Below are 23,229 nucleotides of genomic sequence, written 5' to 3'. Positions count from 1 at the left end.
GGTAACACTCGGCAGTGTTGCGATTTTATCGAATACTGCCAACACATAACATTCTAACACTTATTACTGGTCGCACCGTGTTTTTTAGATTTATTTCTATGGGATTGCGTCTGAAGCCACTTTTGTCTTCATATTTTTTGGAACATCACCATCACCATTTTTGCATTCGAGACACAATCATCGGCATTACTGCAAAGACATTACCCAAATAAACAAACAAATGAACACATTGATCGAACATCACTAACTGCATTAGAGTGCCTACCTACTTATGGTAAAGCTCTGATCATACTAAATCTGATAATACTAGAGTAAAGTGGTCTTCAAGCTGCCAGCAGTTCGAGTACGTATGTACCACCTAATACATAGGGAAGAATCTGGTCTTTTGGTTATCAAGGACCAGTTCCAACTCTAACGACCAAGTGGTCATTGAAGAGTAACGTATCTGCTAGCATCTACTGCGAAAGATGGCAGAGCACCTAAAAGGCATCACTAACTTGAAAAATATTACACAAAAAAATCACCTACTCTACACACACTAACCATACTGTCTAAAGTAAATAACCTATCACAGAACTACTTATTTAATTTTTCGTCAAAAACATGACATCACCAGAATGCAGGGAATGTCTCACTGTCACCACACTACAATAACGCCATCAAAACGCACAATATTCAGACGCGATCCCTTCTTAATCACCATACTCATGCACCCTTGCCATCACAGGAGATCACCGATGATGGTGATCGCATCACCATTGACAAGTACGAGAGGAACACTGTTCTGACGGTCAGGAGGACCGCTAGGGCTGACAGTGGAAAATACAAGCTGGTGCTGACCAACTCTTCGGGTACCTGCGAGAGTGTTGGCGATGTGGTTGTCTTGGGTAAGTTAATGGCCTTTTTGATCTTTGGCTAAAGTTTCCAAGGTCGTACCAAAATAAAGTAGGTACCACTTCAGTACATCTACCTAGAATATATGTAAAATTACAATCGTATTTCAGACAAACCAAACCGCCCGAACGGCCCAATCGAAGTCGTGGACATCCGCGCCGAGAAGGCCACTGTCAAATGGCAGAAGCCAGACGACTGGCAGGGATCCGACATTACTGGATACACTCTCGAGAAAATGGATATGGTAAGGATAATTACTATTGGATTATAAAATAACAGGAACATTAGCATGCCTATTAAGTCGTGGTGGCCTAGTGGGTAAAGGACCAACCCCTCAAGTATGAGCGCGCGGGTTCGATCCCAGGTCAGGCAAGTACCAATGCAACTTTTCTAAATTTATATGTACTTTCTAAGTATATCTTAGACACCATTGACTGTGTTTCGGATGGCACGTTAAACTGTAGGTCCCGGCTGTCATTGAACATCCTTGGCAGTCAGAAGCCAGTAAGTCTGACACCAGTCTAACCAAGGGGTATCGGGTTGCCCGGGTAACTGGGTTGAGGAGGTCAGATAGGCAGTCGCTTCTTATAAAGCACTGGTACTCAGCTGAATCCGGTTAGACTGGAAGCCGACCCCAACATGATTGGGAAAAGGCTCGGAGGATGATGATTAGCATGCCTATTGTATACTGATATACCCTTTACTTTTCCACCATTCAGGATACTGGCAACTGGGTGCCGTGTGGTGAAACCGGCCCAGACCCTACAGAGTTCACCGTCAAGGGTCTCACTCCGAACCACAAGTACAAGTTCAGGGTACGCGCCGTCAACAAGGAGGGCGAGTCCGAGCCGTTGGAGACTGACGGCTTCATTGTCGCTAAGAATCCTTACGGTAAGTTACATTGAAATAAAAACGTTATATTTTTAAGTTTAAATAAATCTTTGCAGTTATTTTAAAAATTATAATACGAAAATTCTCTACATGTATGTAATAAACTTTATTCAATGCAAATAGGAACGTTACATCATTGAAATGTCATAATCTTCCCGCTTTTTTTTCAAATTTTGACATCTTTGTGTTTATTTACAAAAACAACTGTTTGTTATCTTCAATGTTTAGTTAATTTGGTTATACAATTCTTATTTAACACTGTATGAAACATATAATACGATCAAGTACATTGAGAAATACATCTCTAACTACTTACTACAAAAGTTTTTCGAAGTTCAAATTTTGAATACCTATTCAAAATGCTGAATTTTGTATTGTTTTTGTCGTCCAGACCCACCAAAGGCGCCTGGAAAGCCCACAATTGTGGACTACGACAATATGTCGGTGACCCTTAACTGGGAGCCACCGTCAGACAACGGTGGAAGACCAATCCTTGGATATGTTGTGGAGATGAAGGACAAATTCTCTCCTGACTGGATTGAGGTGAGTTTTTGAAATAGGCTTGTTATTTTGTGATACAAGACAAGATATTTTACTGTGGACTTGCTAATTTGTCTTTAAGAATAAAATTCTTGTGGGATTTACAGTATTTAGGTGTTCTACTTGATAAAAACACGAATATCCAGAAAGATGTTTGACTAAAATCAAACTAAGATTATTTAACTTAGCTACCCACAAAACATATTTATAACTATCTAAGACTACCCACTGACTGAAAGCTGTCCTTTGTGTAACATGACTATTCTGCACTTCAGTACAAAATTTAGACATTTTTTAATATATTCCTTAATTAGAAGACACCATAGGTCTCAGAAGTTTTATTTTCAACCATTTTAAACCTGCACTAAGTAATATATTATATTTTATTTAGCAATAGCTACCTAAAGCTTACATTACTGACTATAAAATACATCTCTCATCCTGTCATGTCTTACAAACTAGATGTATAATTCATCCACAGGTTGTAAAAACAAATGACACCAAGACGGAGTACAAGGTGGAAGGCCTTAAAGAGAAGATGGTGTACCAGTTCCGTGTGAAGGCCTACAACAAGGCTGGAGTCGGTGAGGCATCACAGCCCACTGACAACCATCTCTGCAAGCATAGGAACTGTAAGTGTTACTTAAGTTTCACAGTTACCCTATTCAAAAGACAGAAATATTTCAAAGGTGGAAATACCTATTTTAGAGAGTATGAACATACAATTTTATTCTAAGCCAGTTGAAAAAAATACAGTTACCAGCATAATTGAAAACTCATGGTCGCTCTATTAAAATCTTTTTGTTTTTATTACTCTATTGATGAAATTCAAAAATTAAAAAAAAATAAACTTGTTCAGCTTGCATTTCAAACAGACATTTTGACAGCCGAAACTACCTACTATTAAATAGATTCTGTTTTATTAATTTATATTAATTAGAACTTCATCTGCAAAATATGAACTACCCATATAATTACCTACAATTAAAACATACATGCCTTGTTATAAACAGTGAAGCCACGCATCGAGCGCAGCACCTTCAAGTCTGTCATCATCAAGGCTGGCCGCACTCACAAGTGGTCTGTGGATGTCATCGGTGAACCTCCACCGGAGATGACTTGGTAAGTAACAAGAGTATATTATTTTGTATAGATTAAGCAGATATGAATAGCGAAGTGTAAACCAGTTCCTTTTTGGAAAGTTCATAAAAAAATCTAAAAGTTAGGTACCCAGTGAAAGTTTGTTAGAGACAAATCTATTCTAGTAGCAGTCCATTCTCTCTTACCATTCAAATTTCAAATGTTTGTTGGGGTTCAACACTTCTACTGGGAGTCTTACTATCCACTGTGGACAGAAAGGAAGCAATCATTTCTATTTATACTTTATCCCATCATAAAATTAAATCTTAAAGACAAATATATAACTTTTACCTTACAGTATTTTTTTCCATTCAATCAGTAAGTATGTACAAATGCAAGCACAAGCTACTTTAAAATTTTCTCAATCAACATTGAACCTTATACTTTTAGAAATAAAGTTGAAAATCCATTCAAGAAAAAATAAAAAAATCTGTCCAGATTGTAGTACTTTTTGCCGGCTTCTGCACTTTTATATTATTTGCTCATTCTTCATTTTTTTCTATATTCTTCTCCAGGTCATGGCGCGACAACATTAAGCTAGTGAACACGGAACGCATTAAGATTGAGAACAAAGAATATCACACAGACTTCACTATTGTGAACGCCGTGCGTCGTGACACTGGCAAATATAAGTTGAGAGCTGAAAACTGCAATGGTTTCGATGAAGAGACCGTTGAGTTGACGGTGTTGAGCAAGCCTAGTGCGCCTAAAGGTGAGTTTTCCAAAATTACATACTTCTTATTATTGTTTTGTATATTTACTTGTGAAAGAATGTCGGATAGTTAGAAGTCACTGTGCCAGTAGTATGGAAATTGGGATGAGGGCCAGAAAATGATCACTATTTTGATGATACTGACTCAAGGAAGATGCAAGCTAACTTTGGAAATAATCGTTCAAGTTTCAACTTATATCATGGTTGGGTCAATCATATTTCTTCATCTGCCTCGACTGCCTCGTTGTTCTAGTGGTCGCAAGCGCGGCCGCTGTGCTCGAGGTCTCGGGTTCGATTCCCGGATCCGGGCCGAAATCGCTTTGTGGGTTTTCTTAAACTTTCACAAAGCAGCCCATAGTTCTGGAAGTTGGTGATTGATTCACCCATGCATCGGAGAGCACGTTAATGTCGGTCCTGCGCCTGATCTCTTTCCGGTGGTGTCGGGTTGGCGTCCAATCGGGTTATGAGAGTGAAGGAATAGGGAGTGCACCTGTGTCAGCGCAAATGCTCGTGCACTATAATATGTCCTGCGCAGCTGGCTGATCTCCTTAAATGAAAACAGCCGGTGGGGGGCGAAATCGGCCGTGGACGCCATTATTATTTCTTCATCCAAGGCTGTACTTTCCGAATAGAGATCCAGTATAAGTCGAAATTCTAATGAAGTAGCTATGACTATTATTCAAAAAATAATAAATAAGCAATTACACGGATATAGCTCATATTAAACCTCCAAAATATGATCACATACATACTTGCCAAATATCCTTTTACAAAATCAAATCTAACACACGAAACTGTTCCCAGGCCCATTGGAAGTGACAGACATCCACGCAGAAGGCTGCAAGGTCAAATGGGAGAAGCCGGAAGACGACGGTGGCTCTCCCGTCAAGGAGTACGAGCTGGAGAAGATGGATGTCGCCACTGGCAAATGGGTCAGGGTTGGCAGGTCAGTAGAGATTGTATTTTGTATGGTAAAACTTACCTATTGTAATATATAAATAATGACCTCTTACATAACAGGAAAAACATGACAATAAGAGAAAACGTAACGTAGTTTTTAGTTCTAGCCATAAGATGGCCAAATCCTAAAAAAATTGAAAAGCAAGAATTCTTGGGCATAAGTAACTAAAGTAAGGTGCTGAACAAGAAACAACTTTATAATAGATAGCAATAGGTTCTTTTTCGAATTTATCTCTCATTCAGATACTTTCTAGGAGCTTAATATATGAACCTTAAGCTTAACGTTAAAGTAGGTACTAATCTGATGCATAGCATAGGTACTTTGCTTATTTTATTGGAAATTAAATAAAAAAACATCAGTGGCTCTAAGAGTGCATAGGGAGTATATAGGGATTTATCTAAACTCTATGATATTCCTTTTTATCAAGAAACTCGATCCCTTCAAAAAAAAAAACCCTTAAAACTTTTCGTAACCCATATAAACTTTCCACAGAGTGGCGGGTGACAAGAAGCCTCTAGAGATGGAGGTGACAGGCCTGGAGCCAGGTCACCAGTACAAGTTCAGGGTGACAGCTGTCAACGATGAGGGTGACTCCGAACCTTTGGAGGCTGAACGCGCTATTCTTGCTAAGAATCCCTTCGGTAAGTTGATTATAATATTTTGAATATAATTGACCGACTGCTAAGAAGGATTTTTTTTGCTTGGTGATGCTCTGAGGATTTAAAAAACTTGGGAATTTGTATGAAGGTCTCTGGAAGAAAAAATGTTTAGTTGATGCTGATATTTAGCACTGGAATTCGAGTTTGCTTAAAATATAAATTAAAAGTTAGATTAATTTTACGTCGTTTGTGGACTTTTTGTGATTAGTTTACGATGGATTCTAGATTAAACTTAGCCAATGACTATGGTTATGAAACCCTTAAGGTTCAATGTCGAATTCAAAGGTTTTGAGTTCATATACATCTACTGTTCAGAGGAGTTGTTCTTATGGGGATGAATCGGCCAAAAACTCTATATCTTAAGGTCCTAGAATAGATAACCTATTACATCATCTAACAAATATACAGAACCTCCTAAACTCTTCCACCAACAACTTCTAACCACACCAAACATTTCAGACGTCTCCGACAAGCCTGGCAACGTCGAGGTTGCTGACCACGACAACCAGAGCGCGGAGATCAAGTGGGACCCGCCCAAGGACGACGGCGGAGCCCCCGTGCTCAAGTACATTATACAGAAGAAGCCCAAGGGTGGGGACTGGGAGAATGCTGCTGAGGTGAGTGGGAGATTTACCCGTTTTTGTGGGTGGTGGGAGTTTGTCAAATGTGGAGTGATTAGGAGTAGCTAGATAAATCCGCTCCACTATGTTCTTTCTGTAGTCTTTTGTTTTCCGTAATGCAGTAACTTTTTAAAATAATTCTGCATTCCAAGAGTAAAAAAAAAATATTTTCATTTAGTATATAATTCTTCGAAAAGCACAAAATAATTAAACAGATTTTAATTACATTGCTGGTCTTCCCCAGCATTTGGCATGCTTTTTCATTTTCAGCAATATAGAAATAGTTCTTGGGCTATCTCTCGATAGGTATGTTAAATTTATTTATTTATGACTTATCTTTGAAAACCAACCCATAAAAAGATTATCCCTTTTCAAGAAGTTCCTACTAAATTCCCCCTTACTCTTCAGGTACCTGGAAGCCAAACCTCAGCCAAGGTTGATGGTCTGCCAGAAGGCAGCGAGTACCAGTTCCGCGTGGTCGCAGTCAACAAGGCTGGACCGTCAGAGCCTTCTGACCCTACCAAGATGACTACTATCAGACATAAGGCTTGTAAGTATACTGCTGTGTAATGGCAATTTGTTTTGAAATCAAAATGCATTTATTAAAAAAAAGGCTTTAAAACTGTATTTTTGAATTTCACTTCTTATGTGTTTTTGCTACGAAGAAGGAGTGACTTACATTTTCCGTGGGAAATGCTTATGTATTCAAAGCTATTTGGCACATGAGTTTGCCTATTTCTTATCCATGTGATGAATTCGTCATATATCTTTGCAGCTATTCAAACATATTTTTAGAAACTTCTCGTCTTACTATAATATAAAACAAAAATAAGATCAAGAACTTAGTCATGTTTTTTAGGAAAACTCTATACATATACAATATTTTCTAAAACACGTGACGAACGTCTGTTTGAGTCTTTTGTACTTACACCAATAAAGTTCTTTTGCATATTTTCAATTTAACTTTTATGTGCAAATCTACAATAACCTTTTATTTACCTACATTTTACCTCTATTTACTCCAACAATATTGTCCTAAACCCACAGTGAAGCCGCGTATCGACCGTACAAACCTCAAGGCTTTGGCGGTCCGCGCTGGCAAGCCTATTTTCTTCGACGTCAATGTGAAGGGTGAACCGGCGCCGAAGGTGCAGTGGTTCTGCAAATGGAAGGGTGATGAGAAAGAGGTAGGTTGGGTATTGGAAGATGGATGTTTTTAGGGAAAAAGTAGGATCTCATAAAAAGACTCAGGCATTTAAGGAAAATGAAGTTTTTTTCGTGTAAACAGACAGGTATTATTCTAGATTGCAGATATAACGACTTTGGAATAGATTATGATGTTTCGAAAATTTCTTTAAACTGACTGAAATGTGACAACTGACATAAGCACTCCTTAATTTGGACCCCTCAAAAAAAAGATAACTATAGAGGTAAATCCATTTTAGATTAACAATGCTAGATGATACCAAATCTTTCCCTAAGAAGCGGTATTGCTAGAATTATTCAAAAATTACCAGATTTTAGCAGTTTCAGTCATTTTTTTAAGTTCAGACATGTAAAAAACCTACACGTTCTATAAAACTCGTAAAAAAACTACATTCATTACTAATTTATCCATTTCCAAACCACAGGTAACAGAAAACGTAATAAACGTAGACTACAACACCAAACTCGATATCAAGGAAGCGGTTCGCGCCATGACAGGCACCTACCGTATCCTAGCAACCAACGAGCATGGCTCTGATGAAGCTGAGGTGGAGATCACTGTCCTCTCGGCTCCGGGCAAACCTGGTGGTCCACTCAAGGTTGCTGATGTCACGAAGAATGGATGCAAACTGGCTTGGAAGAAGCCTGAAGATGATGGTGGTAAGTTGAGGGAATATGTACGTTTTTTTTTTTCGTCAGAAATAGTAGTGATTTTTATTACTTACCCTCTTTTTAGTATACTGATAATACAAAAGACATCGGCATTTGTAGGCGCTTATAACATTATTTGTAAATACTGGAATATCAATTAGGCAAATCATAAGCAAGTAAGAAATTGCCTCATTTATGCTATAAATCACATTTGTTACTTTATATTATACTGGTATACGAGAGCAGCGCCAAATCAACTATTCAGGCCTGAAAAAATCTTATAAAGTCCTAACTAAAAAAAAAATCTTTTATCAAGCGTCATTTATAATATATTATATCAAATATACTTTGTATCCAAATCTTACCAAAAAAACTATATTCTTTCACATATTTTTTCCTCCAAAAATGACTCGAATCTCAAAAAATCTTCCCACTTTCAGGCAAGCCAGTTACAGGCTACGTAGTAGAGAAACTGAACAAGGCTACCGGTCGCTGGGTGCCTGTCGGCAAGACTGATGACACGGAGATGGAGATCAAGGGTCTGCAGGAAGGCGAGGAGTACGAGTTCAGGGTCAAGGCTGTCAATGATGAAGGGGAATCTGAACCTTTGAAGACTGATCATTCGATTATTGCGAAGAATCCTTATGGTGAGTTTTTTTTTATGGATGAATGTGTTAACCCAAAGATGTTAATTAGTTGCTAGGTCAACCTAGGTAGAATTTCACTCACTGTAATTTCCGTAGTCAGTGGGTTAAACGAAGATTTTTTTTTTCCTTGGACTCATTTTAACCCAGAACAAAGTAATACGGTGAACTTTTGGGTGTTGACAAGAATTAGTTATACTAAAGTTGTGATAATTTTAGTAAACCTACTTCTTGTCTTATGAATAAATCGTTTTTAGGAATCTCTCTCTATTTCTTGCTATGTATCCCACATGGTTCCAAGTTTTTTTTTCTCCACTTCGCTCTATCTGTGAAATCGGTCTCAGATAGTTTTTAGGAATATAAATCCTAAATAGTTCTATATATATATATATCCTATCTTCCAGACATCCCCGGCAAGCCATCAGTGCCGACCATCGAGGACTGGGATGTGGACCGCGTGGACCTCAAGTGGGAAGCTCCCAAGAACAACGGCGGAGCTCCCATCACAGGATACATTATTGAGAAGAAGGAGAAATATGGATCTTGGACTGAAGCTCTTGTTACTAATGTAAGTTAACATTTTGTATGTTCAAGAATAGTAAGATTTGTAGGTAGTCTGACACAAAAGTTGGTAGGATGTAAACTGGTAGTTTTTACCATATTTCAATGATGAACTAGATGGTACTTGAAAAGATCTACCGAGGCGGCAAATGGCATGACACCACTTTATGACGTCATAACTCTTTTTGATATTGAGCGGTTATAAATACAACGTGGGCCTTCTGTGGTGGCCAGGGTTTTTAACCAACTACACTAGAAAGAGGGTTATGTTTGTTTATTTGTATGAGCTAATTGTAAATACACAAGTTCAGGGGAGAAATCAAGGTGTACTTCGGAGTTGATTAGTGTTTTTGTATAGACTTTCTGTATTTATCAACCTTTTTTATTCTTCATCTCAGACGCCAGAATGCAAGGCCCGTGTACCGGATCTGAAAGAAGGCAACGTATACCAGTTCCGTGTGAAGGCCGTGAACAAGGCCGGCCCCGGTGAACCGGGAGACGCCACGCAACCGCACACGGCTAAAGCACGGTTCTGTGAGTACTAATATACCTACTATTTGTCTCTATAAACTTGTAATATGGTCACTGCTAAAAAAATAACTTTAACGATCAAGAAAACGAATTGATTTTCGGTTTTGAGAGAGAATGACTCTTTACTTGCTGCTTATTTTTTTCCTACTCTTTGCTAATGGGACTTCTTTGCGAGATGATGGCAGTCGAGCTTAAATTTTTGAGACACTGTATTTCTCCACGCACATGCCGGGTATATTATCGCGGGGGAGTGTGATATACGAAATGGATATGACACATTGTCAATTTAAAAGCATCCCAGATAAAAATCTTAATCTTGGTATAGCTGTCATGAAAATGTAAAACCTAGTTATTCCATCATCATCATTTAGCCCTTATTCTACAAACTGAACATTTTCGATCGGCATAGCATGTCTAATTCTCCCATACCTTTATATTTATCTAAAATAATATTATTTTCCTACAGTGAAACCGCACATCAACCGCGACAAGATGCATGCTATCCGCGTCCGCGCGGGCACCACCATCAAGTTGGATGTCGACATCAAGGGTGAACCCCCACCATCCAAGACCTGGACCTTCGCCAAGAAGGTAAGGATAGCTCTCTCAAGATATACCGGTCTTAAGATATGTCTTAATTATCATCGTTGGTTAATAATAAGCACTGGTTGCGCCAGAAGAACCTAAATTTGTGTTGGGTTTTCGGAGTACCTGTGTTTTATACGGAGTGAGTGCCTATCTGACTTCCTCAAACTAGTTACCAGAGTAACTAAATACTTCTTGGTAAGACTGATGGCTGGATTTTCTCAATTCTGACTACCTGGAACAAATGTCAAAAATATACAAATGACAGCCGTGAACCACCAAGTTATCCTGCCTTCTGAAACACTGAATAAATATTAGATACATATATATTTAAAAAATAACTAAATTTTCAGATACTAGTCTAAAGATGTTGGTTGGTTTTCGTGTTTATTTCAAATTCAGCATAAGTTTGCTCCTTCCTATACCAAGCAAAATAAAGGCATCACCTCAATCACATCAGACATATAACACCCTATCTCCTCACCCAGGTCCTGGAAACAGGTCCAGGGCTTAAGATCGAGAACGAAGACTACAACACCAAGATGCAGATCTTCGACTCGACCTGGCAGAACACCGGTATTTACACGCTGAAGGCTGAAAACGACTCAGGTGTCGATGAAGCTACAGTTGAAATTACTGTGCTGGGTATGTATTCTTTTTGTTTTGATTTTTATATACTGTTTTATATACTCTAAAAAAGTCGTATGTAGAAGTAAACCTATTATTGCCCCTGAAAAAAATATAAAAATGTGTTCAATTCTTCTTGCTTTTTTGAGAGGCAAGGCGCAGTGGTGGAATGAATAGCCTCGTCACCTTAAAGTCGGTTTTCGCTTGCACTATAGCTATACCTACATAACTAAAATAATCAATCAAACCAACATCCCGATGCAAGAAACATTAATTGTGAGAAGTACATGAAAATATAACAAATAGAAAACCCTTTTTAACGACGACGGTGATGACAAAAAGTTTGACGAGAACATCCACGCGCGTTTTATTTAAAAAATCTACATCAAACCTTCAACTATCACTCCTACTATTTCTATCAGCAGTAGTAACATCTAACCTTTTCCTTTCACAGACAAACCCGGCAAGCCCGAAGGTCCACTAGAGGTCTCCGACGTTCACGCAGACCACGTGAAGCTGAAGTGGAACAAGCCCAAGCACACGGGAGGTCTGCCCCTCAGTGCCTATGTGGTGGAGAAGATGGACACCCTGACCGGGAAGTGGGTGCCGGCTGGTACTGTTGACCCTGATACCACGGAGGCTACTGTTACTGGTCAGTATGAGGTGTTATTAGAATAGAAGTATAGAAAAAAATTATGTAAAGTAGAGCTAGGTACCTACAAATATTTTACTATAAAAAATATTTTCGAAAATCCCAAAAAAATATTTAGATTAAATATTGAGCGTTTTTATTGACAAGCATAAAATGTGCATAAAAATACTATTATTTTTTATATAAAAAGTTAAGTAGTTTAAGCTTGTATATATTGTGTGCACATACTTGCAACAATAAAATATATTTAGGTTAAAATTATCAATTCTTCTGGGAATCGAACAAATCTTACATTTTAAGCAAGTTTGGAGTTTCGGGATTTTGAAATTCAATCAAACTTGGTAGCTAACCAGATGATAATGTAGTCATATAAAAATCACGTAGCAAATTTTGAAGCTTCTTTAACTCCTAAAAAATATATAAGAAGTCCAAATAACCTCACAAAAAAATTCTCCAACAGGTCTCGAAGCGGGTCACACTTACCAGTTCCGAGTAAAAGCCTTAAACGAGGAAGGGGAGTCAGAACCCCTCGACACAGACCATGGTATTCTCGCCAAGAACCCATACGATGTTCCTGCACCACCTGGTCTTCCGGATATTGTGGACTGGGATGAGAAGTCCGCTAAACTCAAGTGGGAACCCCCCATTAGGGATAATGGAGCTCCTATCACTGGATATATTATTGAAGTCATGGATAGAGATAGAGGAGAGTTTGTTAAGGTATGTACTGAAAGCTAATGATAAAGTATGTAACTGATGTTGCCATTTTAAAAAATTAACCAAGAAAAACGGGAGATAAAGGTCAAGGGACTGACTTTCAGCATGAACCTTAAATATTTCCTAAATTATCTAATTTGTTAATTTTGATGACAAAACACTTCGACTGTATAATTGTTTGCAAGTAATTGAATTTCCCTTATCTGGTATCACTGACCTTTTCTGTCAAACTTTAGTTTCTATTTTTGCCAACGGGAAAGCTGGCTCAGTCGGTATATTTGATATAATTTTCCCTTTTCTTGCGTTCATTTTACACCTCTCTAAGGCACTATTATTTAGAATTATTGTAATTTCCACTGTCTTTTTTATATTTTCCTAATTTAATTGTCTCATTTTCCACCCCCAGGCTGTTGAGATCCAAGGCAACATCTGCCAGGGTACAGTTCCTAAGCTGGAGGAAGGCAACCAGTACCAGTTCCGCATCAGAGCGCTGAACAAGGCTGGACAGTCCGAACCTTCGGAGAACACCAACTGGCATACTGCTAAGCCACGATTCTGTGAGTATATTGGAAAATGTTTTAAAATTGTATTTTAGGATGTCTTTGGAAGTGGGAATAATGTTTCAAATTTTCAAAATGACAAAAACAATGTTATACAATTTTACTGGAATGTATGTATTAATTTTATAATTTTATATGGAAATCTATCATATACATGCGTTTTTATGCTCTAATAAAGTTTTCTAATTTGAAAATGGAATATTTACAGAATATACAATATTTGTTTTCAAAAGGAATTCATTTTCTGTCGTAGAGACATGGTTTCTAGTATAAGGTAGACTGGCAGAGAACGGCGTTAAGTCCAGCGCTATACATTGTGCAAAAGTATAAATAAATAGATAACTAAATGCATATACCTGCTCCGTTCCGTCGTGGGTAAAAATAAAAGTAACATTCAGTGAAGATTTAACCTTCTTTCACTACATCAAAAAATAAAGCTTTCAGAGTAAAGTATTTATTTACATTTTCCCCCAACAGTGAAACCAAGAATCGACCGCACAAACTTGAACCCGATTACCGTCAAAGCTGGTCTGCCAGTCTCCCTAGACGTGAAAGTCTTCGGAGAACCCCCAGCCAAGGTCACCTGGTACTTCAAGGGTGAGGAGTTGCAGAACAGAGAGAATCTGGAGATCATCAATGTGGACTATAACACCAAGTTCTTGATGACCAAGAGTAAGAGGGCACAGTCTGGCAAATATGTGATTAAAGCCAAGAATGAGGTTGGTGAAGATGAAGCTGAGGTGGAAATTACTATTCTTGGTGAGTAAGAAAAAATATATTTGATATTTATTGAATAACTTTAACATTTTGTTAAAGGTGCTTGATGTTTGGTTCAAAACTTTTTGTGTTTTGACGCTAAAGTGTGATATTTTAGGGGAAGGGTTAATTTGATAAGTTTATGAATCACACTTTTGAGGCTAACAATTAAAGGCTCTTCACAATATTCTATCTCTATCTGTCGATTTCCTTACTCGAAATAGAATTTTGACATTAACCCCATACAAGTAATGTCAGATTAGATTCTCCTATAGGGAACGGCCATGTAAAAAACAAAAGCAGTAAAGGCTTCAATCATGAAATTCAAAGAACTTAGCAAGCTATATCACATAGATAACTTAGTAATAAATTTGCTTGTAATTAACTTAATAAAACATTATTTTCCTCTCCAGGCAAGCCATCCAAGCCTCAAGGTCCTCTGGAAGTGGCTGACGTGACCAAGAACGGCTGCACACTCTCCTGGAAGAAACCAGAAGACGATGGCGGCTCACCCATCGAATACTACGAGATTGAGAAACTTGATCCGCTTACTGGTAAGATAACATATTTAATTGGAACCCTAATAAGTTACTGTAGAACAGTTTATCAGGGGGGTCTCAAAGCCCTGATTAGTAATTTTGCAAAGATGTAAAGAGAGTCAAAACATAAAATATGAGGATTTTTTTATTGGTTTATCGACAGGTATGTCAAGCAGCAAAAAAATTAAACAGAGAGAGAGATATCACATTTATTTTCTGAGGAAATAATCAATAGACGTGATCGACTTCTTTAGTCCTGTTTTTTTCCACTTTGTCAATGGACTAAATTATTTTCTGTAAAGAGTCTATAACAAGATTTTTTTTTTCAAATTTTATCCTAAATAATATATTTTATCAATCCTCATTCTCCTCTCCAGGCACTTGGATCCCATGTGGAACAGCCAAAGACACGAAGGCCAACATCACCGGCCTCTCAGAGGGCAAGCCTTACAAGTTCCGCGTGAAGGCCGTCAACAAGGAGGGAGAGTCTGAAGAGCTGGAGACTGAGAAGCCTATTATTGCTAAGAATCCCTTCGGTAAGTAACTTAAGTTAAGATGATAATACTTGTGAAGATATTTTGGGAGCATACGAAATGTTTGTGGCTAGGTAACAGTCTCACGTACGTGGATGGGTGAATTGTCTATGCTAAAATAAGTTTCTCCTGGGTCCAAGAGATATGTTAAATGTTTTTGTTTGGATATCTGGGTTGTAGGTTATTAAACGTATTAAACGTGTTGTAAGGTATTGCCTGGGTATTTGGGTACATGGATCACATAGCCAGATATCACTGGTAGCAGTATTTAGTTAGCTTGGACACCAATTCTCACAGACGGTAAATATGTCACAATAACACTGAAGTCATATAGATCATAATTGCATAACAGCCGTCAACGTTAACGGTCGTTATAGTTCCTTTATACTTTACATTTATTTACACTGGCAACACAATCTAAATCTGACCATACACATACCCCTATGTGGTACATATAACATTCAAGATATTAACCTCACAACACTTTGTAGACGAGCCTGGCAAGCCGGGCAGGCCGGAGCCGCGCAACTGGGACAAGGACTTCGTGGAGCTGGAGTGGTCCGCGCCCAAGAGCGACGGCGGGGCTCCCATCACTGGGTACATCGTGCAGAAGAGGGAGAAGGGTGGCAGGTATGTACATTATTGATTTTGTTAGTAAAATTCAATGATAAGTTGGTATGGGTTTGAGAACAAGCTAGATACTAGTTTTGAAAAAATGGGACAATCTTTGTATAACCATAGGCAAATAACTTGGAACATGAGTTTGTGAAGTTGGTAAGAGCTGTCGGAATACGCAATAAATAAAAACAATATGGGACAATTCGAAGTTATTTTTCAATGACCCAGTAGCACTTCATCTTTAATTTGAAAACATATTGTTTTTTCAAATTAAGTTCTGAAATGTTACTTATTTTTTATATGTGGTCTGCCACGCCTCCAAGATGCCATTTTTTTGCAAGTTGTGTAAAATCATCAATATAGAATCTTCACATTTTATCAAATTCCCAAAATCAACTCTCCTTTAAACTCCATATACCAACTTCCTATTTCCAGGTCCTGGACAGACTGCCTGAAGACAACAGGCGACAGGCCTACGGGCCGCGTGACGGACGTAGAAGAGGGACACGAGTATGAGTTCCGTGTCATCGCGGTCAACAAGGCTGGGCCGGGAGAACCTTCCGATCCTAGCAAGAGTGTTATTGCTAAGCCTAGATTCTGTGAGTATTTATTCATGAGCTTCTACCAGAGGTAACCTTAGGAAATTACTTCTTGAGCCTGGATAAAAAGTAACCTATATTATGCTGTTTTGATACTGCCAAGTTTTGTCAAATTCCACTCAGTAGTTTTTGTGTGAAAGAGGAACAAACATCCACATCCACAAATTAAATTCATCCAACAGTTTTTGCGTGAAGGAGAAATAAATATCCACACATTACAATGATGTAGAGAAACTGGTCAAAATACTGATACAATAGCTGTTTGGATGTGTATTTGACCATTTTCTTCCTGAGCAGCACAACCTATTCTGATATAAAAATATCTACATCGTAGTAGTTTTCGGAAATCAATTGAAAATCACATTTGCAGTACAGACTATAACTTAAAAATAACTATATTTTTCTCAACAGTGGCACCAAAGATCGACCGCAAAGACTTACAAAAGAAGAAGATCAAGGTTGGCTCCCCTCTCAAGATGGAAGCCGACGTCAAGGGTGAACCGGAACCTAAGATCACTTGGACCTTCAAGGGCGAAGCCCTGAAGCCCCAAGAAAGGCTGAAGATCGAGAATAAGGACTACCATACTTCCTTCGCCATGGAGAAGATGACGAGAGCTGATGCTGGAAAGTATGTGGTGACGGCGAAGAATGACTCCGGTACTGATACTGTGGAAATTGATGTTGAAGTCGTCAGCAGGCCTTCGAAGCCTAAAGGACCTCTTAAGGTTTGTATTAGTAAATTTTTTGTAGTTTATGTTTGTCTCTTACCCTTCGAGTTTATGGGGGAAATTGATGGTCCAAAAAAATATTTACTTAGTTTGACTTCTGCTGCCATTATGATTGGAGAATCCTTAACATTGGAAGTCTAATACTAAGACCAGAATTATACACATGTAAGAATGGCATAATGGTGTTATATTCATTTATGACGCCAGTAATACCACCTATACTCAAACGTCTTCTATAAATGTATAAATCATCTTCTTAATTTTGAGATAAATCGTATTCTAAGCTCCGCCTGTATTGAATCCAGGTGACTTCTAAACCCCACTAAACTTGCAACCTTCCACCACCAGGTATCAGACGTGAAAGCCGACGGCTGCAAGCTGAAATGGGAGCCTCCAGAAGACGACGGAGGCGAACCCATCGAGAACTACGTGGTCGAACGTATGGACACGGAGTCCGGACGATGGGTACCAGTCTGTACCACTAAGACCCCGGAAGCAGACGTTACAGGGTTGAATGAGGGCAAGGACTACCTGTTCAGGGTTAAGGCTGTTAACCCTGAGGGTGAAAGTGAGGCTCTTACTACTGATACTGCTACTACGGCTAAGAATCCTTATGGTGAGTTTTGTAAGGTCTTTTTTATTTGTATTTGGCATAGGTCTATAGAAAATATTTTTGTAAAAAATGTTTGAATGATCCTGTTAGCTTAAGCTATGAAATAAGATCACCTCGAGAACTTGAATTGAAACTAAGAATAGATAATAGTATTTTTTAAGAGCAGATTTTTTAATAATTGTGTGATGACGTTATAAGTTCTATAACTATTCCCCACCAAACTATCCACCACAAAAATTCAAAATGATGATAAGAGAGGGTACACAACGCTCAATGTGTATCTACTGTAAATGTTTTCAAATAGAATGTAGACACATTCTACAAGTTCCTGAGAACATCGAGTTCACGAAAATAGACAAACCCCTCACTTAAATAAAATTAGTGTTTATTCTTCTGTCCTCTACAAATTAACAGACTTTTATAAAATACTATCTCCGTCTTCCAGCCGAGCCCGACGCCCCCGGCAAGCCCGAGTTCAAGGACTGGAGCGCGGACCACGCCGACCTCAAGTGGGACGCGCCCAAGCACGACGGCGGGGCTCCCATCACCTCGTACATTGTGGAGAAGAAGGACAGGGATACCGGCAAGTGGGTGAAGGCTGCTGAGGTATGTACAACTATTTCAAATATATTTTTTTAATCACAGCACTAAACTAGAAGTCGTGGTGATCTAGTGGGTAAAAAACCAACCTCTCGAGCATGAGGAAGTGGGTTCGATTCCAGTTCAAGCAAGTACCAATGCAACTTCTCTAAGTTTGTATGATGTACTTTCTAAGTATATCTTTGACACCAATGGCTGATAAAAAGGTGAAGGAAAACATCTCGAGGAAACCTGGACTATATACCTAGTCTGAAATCACCAACCCGTATTGAGCAAGCGTGGTGATTGCTTAATCCTTCTCCATGTGAGAGGAGGCCAGTGCCCAGCAGTGGGACGAAAAAAAGACTGACTACAGCACTAACCTAGAATTTAAAAGAAAGAAAATGTCGATATAGATGACCTATAATTTTTTTGCACAGCTTTAAACAAGTTTAAGAAAACATCGATATTGATAACTCTAATTTTTGGGGTTGAGTTTACTGGTAGGTAAAACGCAATAAAATGGTCGTATTCTTGCGTAGATGCTCAGGTTTTCTTTCAAATGATATTTTAAAGTAAGGTGTGATAGTGATAGTCTTTATATATAAATACTAGTCTTTATAGATAAATACCAAATACTATATCTTTTCAGTTTTTTTTTTGTATTAATTCATATATTTCTATGCTTTTAATCAAAATACTTATATATAGTCTTCAGAAAGTCCAATTAATGTCAATTCCACTACATTCTTCAACACTTATCTAACCAACCTCTATCTATCAGGTACCCGGCAACAAGACAGAGGCCCGTGTACCGGACCTCATCGAAGGCAAAACTTATCAGTTCCGTGTGAAGGCGGTCAACAAGGCCGGACCCGGTAAGGCGTCCGCGCCTTCCGAGAATCTGCTGGCTAAGGATAGATTCGGTAAGTTTGCTTGATTTATTTGATTTACATATAAAAAACTATAGTCGACAATCAAGCTTAATGACTAAAAAAGTTCTAAGGACCAATTTTCCTGGTCATATTTTAGTCGAAGGCTTCAATTCAATTTAATCCGCGATGTCATCGGAATTTAAATACTACTAGCTTCCGCCAGCGGCTTCGCCCGCGTGGTATGTTGATAAAAAGTAGCCTATGTGTTAATCCAGGGTATCACCTGTCTTCATACCTTTCAATTAAATCGGTCCAGCCGTTTTTGTGTGATTGAATAACAAACATACATCCATACATTCTCACAAACTTTCACATTTATAATATAAGTAGGATTCTTTCCGACTTGATTACGTGATTAGTCAAAATAAATTTTATTTGGTAATATTTTCTAGAGACACTTATAAGGTTTATAATTTTATGGAATGCCTCTGTTATGCTGCTACATTACATATCAAAGAAATGGAAATGGTTCCTATAGAGCAAAATTAAAATATTTTCTAACCAAAAGTTACCAACAAAAGCACACATTAATATTACTGTTTTGCCTAGGACCAAATTGGGCAACATTTTATACTTTTCTAAGTCAACAAAAGCACACATTAATCTATCTATTTTTGCCTAAACAGCGCCGCCTAAGATCGACCGCACGAACATGCGCGACATCACGCTGAAGGCGGGACAGAACATCCGCCTCGACGTCAAGGTCAGCGGCGAACCGCCACCGACCAAGACTTGGTAAGTTTTTGTTTTATACCTAAATGTTTATGGTGATTTAATATATGAAAAATAGGTTCCGCCCGCGGCTTCACCCGCATGGTGTGTTGATACAAAGTAGCCTATTAAGAAACCAGGGTATCATCTATCTACATACAAAATTTCAACCAAATTGGCCCAGCCGTTTTTTGCGTGAAAGAATAACAAACACACATTCTCACAAACTTTCACATTTATAATATTAGCAGGAAGTTCCCTTTACTGGATATTTAAATAGCCAGGATAATATTTACAGCGTTTCTTGCTGTTCTTCTCCATAATAACCGCGACGCGAAAATAAATGCGATAGATTGGTCTAGCTATATGAAATAAAAAAACTTATGATGACAAATATTTTAGTCTTATAAACTTAGTGTAGAAGTTATATAAATATTTTCTCTCTACTTCGGATTACTTTAAACATTTTTAAAAACATAAGCTACATGAACCAATCCATTTCCCCAGGTTCCACAACAAGGAACGCCTGTCCACTCGCGATGACCTGACAGTGGACGTAGAAGACTACAGGACCAAGTTGTCCATGGTGATAGCCACCCGCAAACACAGCGGCACCTATGTGCTGAAGGCTGAGAACAGCAGTGGCAAGGATGAGGCTACCATCCAGATCAATGTGCTGGATGTGCCGGCTAAACCTGAGGGTCCTTTGAAGGTAAGTTATGTGTCAACTTTTGTAGGGAATTATATGGTTATCGGGGTTCCATTCCGGGTCCTGTAGGGAATATTTGATGCAGGTAGATGAAAAGTATCGTATGTCCTTTCTCAGGCTCTAGAATATCTGTGTACCAAATGTCATTTAAATTGGTCAACTAATTTTGTCTTTCACGCCAAAATCGTGATAAATAGTTGTTATGTTAACCACCATCTGCCCAGTCGACTTTCAGTCTTCCCATATGCAGCTGAGTGACAGTGTTTTATACTTACTGACTGCCTATCTGACTTCAATCCTGTATCTGGGCAACCCTTTTCCATGATACTAGCTAGTTATAAACCACCCGTGTATACTTTAAACCAAGTATCATGTTACTGTATAAACGAACCATATTCATCAATTTTCTACCTTTTCCAGATCTCAGACGTCCACAAAGAAGGCTGCACCCTCAAATGGAACCCGCCGCTAGACGACGGCGGAGCACCCATCGACCACTACCTGGTTGAGAAGCTAGACACGGAGACAGGCCGCTGGATGCCCGCCCTCAAGACCAAGGACCCGAAGGCTGAGGTGGAGAACCTGGTGCCGGGGCATGAGTACAAGTTCAGGGTGTCTGCGGTGAATAATGAGGGGGTTTCGGAGCCTTTGGAGGCTGAACACTCGATTATTGCGAAGAATCCGTTCGGTGAGTGTTTTTGAAGCAGTTTATTTTTGGGATTTTCTTGGCTGTCCAGATAATGATTTCCGAAATTAGAAAAGTGTATTCAATATTTTCTTCTCGATAAGTCGTTGCAATAACTTGATTGACTGTGATTTAATTTACAATCTGAGAGAATTCATCTAGTGAAAAGACCATACCAAACTTTAGGTTTAATGCCTCGCATAGCCAGATACACAAAAACACATACAGTCTGGAAACAATACATACCTACTAAGAGCAGATTTTTGAAAATAACTTTAATATAAAATCTGCCCAATTACCACATTATTTATTTATTTATTTTAACTTGTAACTTTGTTGCATGTATCGATTTTTCCTATACATATTGTAATTGGTATCCCAAATAAATTAATTAACTATTATTTTCCAGACGAGCCCGGCAAGCCCGGTACTCCAGAGGTGGTGGACTGGGACAAGGACCACGTGGACCTCAAGTGGGAGAAGCCGCTGAAGGATGGCGGGGCTCCCATCACTGGATACATTATTGAGAAGAGGGAGGTCGGATCGCCTAAGTGGGTGAAGGCTTGCGAGGTGAGGGGCAAAACTATTTGTTTTTACTAACAGTACATATGTACAGTATAAGTTCCTTCAACATTATAACAAAAGTATATAAAAGTTTAATATAATAAAAAATTTTGAATGGTGGAATTTCTTGCCTATTTCTTTTGTAGAGTAGACTTTGTGGGAGATATATAGTCTGCCAGATAGTTAAATAAGTTTCTCGTAAAAGTCATAAAATAGACCAAACTCCAGCTGGTAATATGCCTATTTCTCTGAAATAAAAATCTGAAACATTAACCAGTAAGTTGCCCCGTGTAACTATGACGATAACCAGAACTATATCCAGCTGTCAGATAGCCAATTTGAACAATGCATTCTGGTTATAGTTTACTCACCCTTAAACTATTACTATTAGGTACATAAAGATATGTTCAAAAAAGTTCTGGTAAAGTTTCATCTTTAACTTTGATTAATTGAACATTTTTAACAAATTTTATTCCGTTTTCAGGTCGGTCCCAACGACAACGAGAAGGCCACAGTTCCGAACCTGGACGAGGGTACGGAGTACGAGTTCCGCGTGAAAGCCGTCAACGAGGCCGGACCTGGTGAACCTTCCGATGCCAGCAAGTCTGTTGTTTGCAAGCCTAGGAGACGTGAGTACTTTGTTTATTATTTTTAATCTAGCCGATTTCCCACGATTTTACCCGCCTTCTGAAGAAACTTCTTTCAGTAACCAGGATAAAATTAGCCCGTGTCATCCGGGGATAGTGTAGCTTCTCAACAGGGAAATATTTTTTCAAATCAGTTCACTAGTTTCAAAGCCAGGGTACAAACATCGGCCGCGTTTTCAAAGTTTCAAGAATTTAATGTGCAATAATTTCCATAAAGCTCAGATATTTTCGTCCTACAGATTGGATATTGATTCACTTTGTTATATGGCACCCACCGTCATTGGGTGCATAATTTTCAGAAGCAACTATGAGTTATGTACTTAAATATATGTACTTACACATTTTTTACATACAAGTATTTTTTTTAGGAATGGAATAGTAACTTCTCATAGATTTTCTTACGAACCAAAATTGTAAAGATATAGACTTATTTTTTTTATAATGAATGAATTAATTAAACATCCCCACCTTCTCTTCCAGTGGCACCTAAGATCGACCGTCGCAACCTCCGCATCATCAAGGTGCGTGAAGGCGAGCCGATCTCTCTGGACGTCAAGGTGTCGGGCGAACCCGCGCCTGATGTCACTTGGACACTCAACGGCAAGTCCGTTAGCAGCGGCAATGGATTGAAATGTAAGTATATTAGTAATACAATATTGTAGATAGAAGTCGCTTCCTGAGGGAACTACTTCTTGCACTTGACTTGAAAGTAACTTAATATGTATTCTTTATTATAATTATAGCTGCCAAGTTTCATCAAAATCCGTTCATCCGTTACAAGTGAAGAATTAACAAATATACACACTCATAAATAGTACCTACTAGATTCCACTAGCGGTTTCACCGATATCCTGATGAAAAA

General features: G+C 38.6%; 1 protein-coding gene across 31 annotated transcripts in view; it reads left to right on the top strand.

Annotated features, from left to right (window-relative positions):
* LOC124642823 (twitchin) overlaps window positions 1–23,229 on the top strand; it is a 130,986-nt gene that overhangs the window by 60,910 nt on the left and 46,847 nt on the right. For all 31 annotated transcript variants that reach the window (XM_047181524.1, XM_047181525.1, XM_047181518.1 and 28 more), the window contains 36 exons: window positions 728–887; window positions 1,005–1,138; window positions 1,614–1,785; window positions 2,177–2,328; window positions 2,807–2,957; window positions 3,339–3,447; window positions 3,981–4,177; window positions 4,982–5,123; window positions 5,631–5,779; window positions 6,257–6,414; window positions 6,826–6,967; window positions 7,465–7,604; window positions 8,049–8,283; window positions 8,715–8,921; window positions 9,323–9,486; window positions 9,878–10,013; window positions 10,477–10,601; window positions 11,084–11,240; window positions 11,677–11,874; window positions 12,335–12,594; window positions 12,998–13,148; window positions 13,629–13,910; window positions 14,321–14,461; window positions 14,824–14,982; window positions 15,471–15,609; window positions 16,033–16,196; window positions 16,608–16,921; window positions 17,273–17,540; window positions 17,983–18,143; window positions 18,901–19,042; window positions 19,678–19,786; window positions 20,270–20,474; window positions 20,892–21,159; window positions 21,566–21,726; window positions 22,205–22,349; window positions 22,848–23,000. In XM_047181524.1, the coding sequence (XP_047037480.1) occupies window positions 728–887; window positions 1,005–1,138; window positions 1,614–1,785; window positions 2,177–2,328; window positions 2,807–2,957; window positions 3,339–3,447; window positions 3,981–4,177; window positions 4,982–5,123; window positions 5,631–5,779; window positions 6,257–6,414; window positions 6,826–6,967; window positions 7,465–7,604; window positions 8,049–8,283; window positions 8,715–8,921; window positions 9,323–9,486; window positions 9,878–10,013; window positions 10,477–10,601; window positions 11,084–11,240; window positions 11,677–11,874; window positions 12,335–12,594; window positions 12,998–13,148; window positions 13,629–13,910; window positions 14,321–14,461; window positions 14,824–14,982; window positions 15,471–15,609; window positions 16,033–16,196; window positions 16,608–16,921; window positions 17,273–17,540; window positions 17,983–18,143; window positions 18,901–19,042; window positions 19,678–19,786; window positions 20,270–20,474; window positions 20,892–21,159; window positions 21,566–21,726; window positions 22,205–22,349; window positions 22,848–23,000 (6,250 nt within the window). The remainder of the gene's footprint in view (window positions 1–727; window positions 888–1,004; window positions 1,139–1,613; window positions 1,786–2,176; window positions 2,329–2,806; window positions 2,958–3,338; window positions 3,448–3,980; window positions 4,178–4,981; window positions 5,124–5,630; window positions 5,780–6,256; window positions 6,415–6,825; window positions 6,968–7,464; window positions 7,605–8,048; window positions 8,284–8,714; window positions 8,922–9,322; window positions 9,487–9,877; window positions 10,014–10,476; window positions 10,602–11,083; window positions 11,241–11,676; window positions 11,875–12,334; window positions 12,595–12,997; window positions 13,149–13,628; window positions 13,911–14,320; window positions 14,462–14,823; window positions 14,983–15,470; window positions 15,610–16,032; window positions 16,197–16,607; window positions 16,922–17,272; window positions 17,541–17,982; window positions 18,144–18,900; window positions 19,043–19,677; window positions 19,787–20,269; window positions 20,475–20,891; window positions 21,160–21,565; window positions 21,727–22,204; window positions 22,350–22,847; window positions 23,001–23,229) is intronic.

The sequence above is a fragment of the Helicoverpa zea genome, chromosome 25, assembly GCF_022581195.2.
Source record: "Helicoverpa zea isolate HzStark_Cry1AcR chromosome 25, ilHelZeax1.1, whole genome shotgun sequence".
Lineage (NCBI taxonomy): Eukaryota > Metazoa > Arthropoda > Insecta > Lepidoptera > Noctuidae > Helicoverpa > Helicoverpa zea.
This window is presented reverse-complemented; position numbering and strand designations above follow the sequence as displayed.